General features: G+C 42.7%; 1 protein-coding gene across 1 annotated transcript in view; it reads left to right on the forward strand.

Annotated features, from left to right (window-relative positions):
* dysf (dysferlin, limb girdle muscular dystrophy 2B (autosomal recessive)) overlaps window positions 1-7,500 on the forward strand; it is a 145,371-nt gene that overhangs the window by 57,484 nt on the left and 80,387 nt on the right. Inside the window, 4 exon segments of the mRNA XM_080450776.1 lie at window positions 1-93; window positions 1,104-1,277; window positions 1,877-1,961; window positions 4,390-4,467. Of these exon segments, the coding sequence (XP_080306902.1) occupies window positions 1-93; window positions 1,104-1,277; window positions 1,877-1,961; window positions 4,390-4,467 (430 nt within the window).

Here is a 7,500-nt window from a genome sequence, read left to right on the forward strand (position 1 = left end):
GTCCCGGCAGAGAAGATGTACCACACCAACAGGAGACGCCGCTGGATCCGTCTGAGACGCAGAGACCAGCAGAGGATGGACGCTCTCAAGAAGGTGAGGACGGACGAGGGGAAAAGAAATAGCAGATGAATGGAGAGAAAGAGCAGATCGTGGAGAGAAAGAACAGATGAATAGAGATAAAGTACACATGTATAGAGAGGTCGGGCTTCACTTGCTTTTCACGATCTGTTTGCATTTTTAGATCAATTATAATGAAAACAACAGTTTAAATGTCAGACTGTTTAGTGTGAATATGCGACAATACTCTATGCAGCCACTAGATGGTGGTCTAACTACACAAATGAGAATGTGGCCTGTCGATGAGATGGTAATAATTGCCTTTATTTAGACAGAACCTTTCAAGTTACAAAAACTAAATATAATTACATATTTCGAACATAAAAAGCGAAACAATATTAAGCATTAAGCACAATACAGGGAAATAAGATATGCAACCAGAATTCATTGAGAGGTGCGTGTGTGCGTGCATTCGCATGGATTAAAGTTCTCTGTCGCCACGAATGATTTCAGTCATTTGGATTCCATAGAAGACGGCATGTCTTCTATGGAATCATGTTTTGCACAGTGAAACTAGCCGATCTACAAGCTCTCAATGTGTCTGTGACGCATTGAGAGCTTGTAGATCGTCTATTTTCGGTTATTATTTTAAGATTAGAGCATTGAAGTGGTCAAACTAGAAATATTATGTTCAGAAGCATCTATCATAAAAAAAAACCTTATGGTCTCGGATATTTCATAAACGCAAAGGTTAAAGCCTTGATCTGTGATTTCTTCACCTGGTTGTGCAGTATGTAGAACAGCATGAACAATATTACTAAAACGTCATATTTTTACATAATGTGTTAATTGTTTAGGAAATAGCACTAGTGTGGGGGGCTCCAAACTTCATAATGTTTCACAAATTGCACATTAGGACTTGGCCCTACAAAGTTTTTCAGTCGTGATTTTTTATTTTGCTTGATTCCATGCATTTGTGTGTGTGTGTGTGTGTGTGTGTGTGTGTGTGTGTGTGTGTGTGTGTGTGTGTGTGTGTGTGTGTGTAGCAGCGTCCAGACGAGGCAGAGCGAGAGGGCTGGGAGTACGCCTCCCTGTTCGGCTGGAAGTTCCACCTGAAGGCCAGGAAGACGGACTCCTTCAGGAGGCGCAGGTGGAGGTGTCGCATGGAGCCTCTGGAGAAGACGGGACCGGCCGCCATCTTTGCTCTGGAGTGTTCCCTGGTAAGAAGAGGAGGAGGAGGAGGAGGAGGCATGGTGATGTTCAGTTCCTCTACGGTTCCTCCAGGCTTGACCGGGCGCTCCAACGAACACATGTGGCCTTCATGGATTAAAGTTCTCCATCGCCATGACTGGTTTTCAGTCATTTGTATTCCATAAAGTCCGACATGTCTTTCTCTCGGCTAACTCTTGGCTTTCTCTTCTCTACTTTCTCTACCAAAATACTTGATCTACAAGCTCACACTGCGTTATTGTGAGCTTGTGTCTTCCAATATCTTCCCAAATTAATAGGAAAGAAAAAACTAAAACAAACAGGCGATAACACGACATCTGGAGTAATTTAAAATTCTAAATTGTTTAAATTCAGAGCCAAAGTCCTGTTTCGAAGCTATCAAACTTAACTTAACTAGTAGAAGCTAGTCAGTTTGTAGACAGCACTCACGCTGGCTCTCCTTTCCCATTGAGGAGAGGAGAGGAGAGAGGAGAGGAGAGGAGAGGAGAGGAGAGGAGAGGAGAGGAGAGGAGAGGAGAGGAGAGGAGAGGAGAGGAGAGGAGAGGAGAGGGTTCTTTAGTGCTGTAACCTGTGTGTTTTTGTGTTTCAGAGCAGCATAGAAGACAGGAGCGAGGATAAATCAGTCACCACCACGTTTGGAGTGAACAGACCCACCATCTCCTGTTTCTTTGACAGTAAGACAACTCTCTCTCTCTCTCTATCACACACACACACACACACGCACAGGCGCACAGGGGCGCACGCACGCACGCACGCACGCACGCACGCACGCACGCACGCACGCACGCACGCACGCACGCACGCACGCACGCACGCACGCACGCACGCACGCACGCACGCACGCACGCACGCACGCACGCACGCACGCACGCACGCACGCACGCACGCACGCACGCACACAGTAGAGACATACTGCATGCACACTGTACGTACAGTAAGACACTCTTACACACTGCCCTGCCTTCCTCTCCTTTCTCCCTTCCTCCCCTCCTTTCCTTCTCTTCTCCCCGTCCTCTCCCCTTATCCTCTCCCCTCTTCTTCTCACTCTCCTCCTCCTCCTCCGTTCCTTCTCTCCATCCCTCTTGTCTCTCCTTCCTCCGCTCACCTCGTCTCCCTGTTACGTCTTCATCTACGAAATGAGGGTGACATCTTTATAACCCCAGCTACTCCGCTCTCTCTCACACACACACACACACACACACACACACACACACACACACACACACACACACACACACACACACACACACACACACACACTCACACACACACACTCAGCACACTCAGCGCACTCAGACAGACACGCACGCACACAAGCACACACACGCACACGCACACGTGCACCCACGCCCCGTGCGCACGCACACACACAGAGCCATCTGTCGCCCACCTGTGGTGCATTCTGGGAGGGATCCTCTGCTTCCAATTTGTGGGCAGGGCCAACAGGTTGCTGCCATGGCAACGGTGCGGTGTGCAGTCGCTAATGGTAACCAGACGTACGCTAACTAGACCGTGACCTGCACACTCACTCTCTACAGTACTAACTCGGTGTGTGTGTGTGTGTGTGTGTGTGTGTGTGTGTGTGTGTTTTGTGTGTGTGTGTGTGTGTGTGTGTGTGTGTGTGTGTGTGTGTGTGTGTGTGTGTGTGTGTGTGTGTGTGTGTGTGTGTGTGTGTGTGTGTGTGTGTGTGTGTGTGAACGTACTTGTGAGGGCCAGACAGTGGTGGGGAAAGTACTCAAATGTTTTACTTAAGTAAAAGTATAGAAATACTACTGTTACAGTCTGGAATTGAAAATTTACTTGAGTAAAAGTACAGAAGTATTGGTATCAAAATATACTTAAAGTACCAAAAGTAGAAAGCACTCATTATGCAGAATGTCCCATTTCACAAGTTTTCAAATGTATATGTTTTTTTGAAAATAGCAGATCTACAAGATCACAATGTGTCGCGACGCATTGTAAGCTTGTAGATCTGCTATTTTCAAATGGCCGAAATATATATACTGTAGGGCTGAAGCTGAACAAGTTACTGTAATGTATATTTGGTAATAATAATCTAAATCTAAATCTACAAAGTAACTAGTAACTAAAGTGTTCAAATAATTGTAGTGGACTAAAAGTACAATATTTATCTCTTATATGTAGTGGAGTAGAAGTAAAATTCCTGAAAACTGGAAATACTCTAGTAAAGTAAAATTACCTCAAACTTGTACTTAAGTGACCACTGGGGCCAGATGTACCCACAATTATATCAGAATATGAGAAATATAATATGAGGAACATTTTCCTGATCCTTATTAGAGAAACGGTTGTTTTTATGGTTAGATATTTTGGTGAGGTTTACGGTTAGGAAAACCTTCGGGTTAGGATTAGGATTAGACATTTATAGGTTTTAAAGTCGGGCTTGGAGTTAGGCCTGATTTATACTTAGATACGCGCCAGTGTCACGCACCGGAAATAGCAGATCTACAGGCTCACAACGTGTTGTGTTGCGATGCATTTTGAGCTTGTATAAGTCCTCTATTTGTTGTCTTTAGGGTTAAACATTTAAAACAATTGTCAAAAAAACATTCATAGCGTCGGTGTCCTAAAATGTTGAAGACCTCACAAGTGTGTGTGTGTGTGTGTGTGTGTGTGTGTGTGTGTGTGTGTGTGTGTGTGTGTGTGTGTGTGTGTGTGTGTGCGTGCGTGTGCGTGTGCGTGCGAGTGTGTGTGCGTGTGTGTGTGTGTGTGTGTGCGCGTGTGTGTGTGCGTGTATGTGTGTGTGTGCGTGTGTGAGCAAGCCACGGAGCACGTTGGTGGGCTGAATGTTTTAAATCTGGTTTTCTATAATTTTTCTGTCTTAACAGTTTTTAGACACTTTTTATGAGGACATTTTTATGGTTGCTACTCAAGATAATGATGTGTTTGCTCAAGGGTTTTGTTTTCTGTCTCTCCCCCTGTGTGTGTGTGTGTGTGTGTGTGTGTGTGTGTGTGTGTGTGTGTGTGTGTGTGTGTGTGTGTGTGTGTGTGTGTGTGTGTGTGTGTGTGTGTGTGTGTGTGTGTGTGTGTGTGTGTGTGCGCGTGTGCGTGCGCGCGTGCGTGTGTGTGTGTGTGTTCTAGCTGGGACGAGGTACCATTTGCGTTGTTACCTGTACCAAGCCAGAGATCTGTTTGCCATGGATAAGGACAGCTTCTCAGGTAATGTTCACCAAAGCAACATAATACCGTCACTGTGGGGTGGAAACGTTGCACGTCCGTCCAAAATAGATAATTTGCAGGAAATGGAAAAAGGAACCTGTTCCAATGTATGTAACCTTTATTTAACCAGGAAAAATCACATTGAGTGAGTGCTCGCCAAGACAGGGCAAACGCAGTACAACAGAGTTACATAGTATCTATATACATGACAAAGAATGAGACAAACACAACCAAAACAATAAAAAATACAACTACATCAACACCACATACTGTAAGTTCTCTAAATGTATTTAATGTTTTAATCCTGAAGTGAGATAAGGTGATCCAATTTCTTTGACTGACAGAAATAAAACATAATTTGCCACCCCACTGCCAGCGATTTTCGAGTGTTTTCACTAACCTTTGAAAAATCATAGAATATTCATCCCCAGTATGATCGATCCCCCCAATTTTCATTCCACTGACTACCATGGTCCTCGGTAAAACAAACTCATCTTGCAAGCCTCAGTTGGAGCAGCAGGTATCGTACAGTGCAACCCTTTCTGTGAGCGTAAATTGTAACTGTTATTAGAACATTAAAACTTAGTATTTATGTAAGCGGGCAGCTTACCCAAAATGGCCTTTTGAATCACAATGTACCAATGTTGCATCCTACCAAGTGTGAGCCAATTAAGACCAATTAACCATACCAAGCTACACCGAATACAATGATGCGTTTTGTATTTGGAGTTTGTAATTATTTAGTCATAAACTCTTAGTTAATACTTTTCATTGGTTCCATATTGGTTAACACACAGACTTAACCACCTTTCAACCGGGTGTCCCTATTTTGGGCATGTCAGTATAGATGATAACATTAATGTAGGACATTCATTTACCCCCAAAAATGAGAAAATATATGAAATATGGACATACAAACTTTAGGCTTGAATGTGACAACATACTCTTCTAATTAATTATTTCATAATTAAATGAAGAGAAATGTGATAGTTGATGATACTGGTGTCTGTTGTACTGAACAGGCCTCGGTGGAAAACAGAATTCCAGTTCCAGTATGATTGATTGATATGATTCAATAAAACACAGAGAAACATCACAGCGTAAATCACTCAACCGATTTGCACACGCACGCACGCAGGCACACACACACACACACACACACACACACACACACACACACACACACACACACACACACCCCCACACACACACACACACACACCCCCACACACACACACACACACACACACACACACACACACACACACACACACACACACACACACACACACACACACACACACACACACAGATGAACAGACACACAGATAGACAGGCGAACTAGAATGAATGGCAGTTATAAATACATACAGAAACGTACATGCAGAAAATTAATGGGTGAAAGACTGACTGACTGACTGACTGACTGACTGACTGACTGACTGACTGATGGGTAGCCATACAGCCTGATGTATTCGTGTACACTGCCCTACTAAAATACTCGGTAATATGAAGCATATTGAAAAGTCCTTTAATGTTTAAAATCATTTAGTGTTTTTTTTCCCTCCTCTGTAAAGCCACATAAAGAGAGAGACAGGAGAAAGAGAGTGAGAGAGAGAGGGGGGAGGAGGGGGGGGGGGAGGGCAAGAGGGTAGACAGACCACATTAGCTGTTCACAAAAGTATAACCCAGAGTTTAAAAAAATAATGATTCATAAAAGGAATCCAGAGATTATTTAAAGGTTTGACATTGCTGAGGTAGGAACCACGGAAAGATGGATAGAGAGAGAGAGAGTGAAGAACGGGGGGGGGGGGTTGAGAGGAGAAAAACATGGAGATTTAACGGTCTAGTTGTCTTGGATGAATGAGGGGTGGAGAGAGACGGAATAAAAGGAGATGGAGAGAAATGGGAATAAGAATAAAAATGGGAATCCTATATTAAATGCTATATAAATAATGGCATAACCATATAGAGTTCACTATGACTCAGACACAGTGGTGTAAAGTAACTAAGTACATTTACTCAAGTACTGTACTTAAGTACAATTATGAGGTATTTTTGGGCGGTGAAACCGCCCCTATAAGTGAGGTTTGGAAATTTGTACAATTATCCTGCGCTGTGATTGGCCAAAAATTTACCCCGCCTAACCCTGCACCGTGATTGGCCAATCACAATCTATTCAGGACTGTGATTGGCCAGTGTCACATGACACATGTGCATAGCCCTATATAAGAAACCATAACTTTAAAAAAAACATACATTTGTTTTTTTTAAGTTATGGTTTCGTCCATCATAAAGAGTGTTTCAATAAATGTATTTATCTTTTGTACATCGGAATATGACTTTCATAAAGAGTGTTTCAATAAATGTATTTATTTTTTGTACATGATTGGTTGACTCCATTCAGTATTGTGATTAGCTAGCAAGACACCGCCCACTTCACACAGGGTGTGATTTTTTACTTTACTGAAGTATTTCCAATTTTCAATACTTTTACTTCCATTCAATTACATCTCAGAGGCAAATATGTACTTTTTGATGCCAACAAGTTTGTACTTTTACTCAAATAAACTTTGAATTCTGGACTTTTACTTGTAACAGAGTATTTCTACATTGCAGTATTGATACTTTTACTTAAGTAAGAAATGTGAGTACTTTTTCCACCACTGCTCAGACATGACCATATATAGAGTTCGCACTATACAGCTACACCCAAATATGGCATGTGCCATGCTGACTGTGACAGCATTTGTTGCCAGAGCAGTGTTGCCAGATTCTGTGAGAGAAACAAGCAATCAGGTCTAGGAAAACCAGCCCAAAAGAAGCGACTATGGGCCACATGAGCACTTTAACCCATTAAGACCTGGAACTGTGTCATTTTTTTATTTGAGCTAAAAAGCATTATTTTACACTTTAGGCTATTCAAAAATAGCAGATCTACAAGCTCATAGCGCGGCACCGAGTGCCGCGCTACGAGCTTGTATATCTGCTATTTTTGAAAAATCATGAAAATGTGTGCAAATCTTTGAACAT

Source organism: Gymnoscopelus braueri (assembly GCF_963280865.1).
Source record: "Gymnoscopelus braueri genome assembly, chromosome: 15".
Classification (NCBI taxonomy): Eukaryota; Metazoa; Chordata; class Actinopteri; order Myctophiformes; family Myctophidae; genus Gymnoscopelus; species Gymnoscopelus braueri.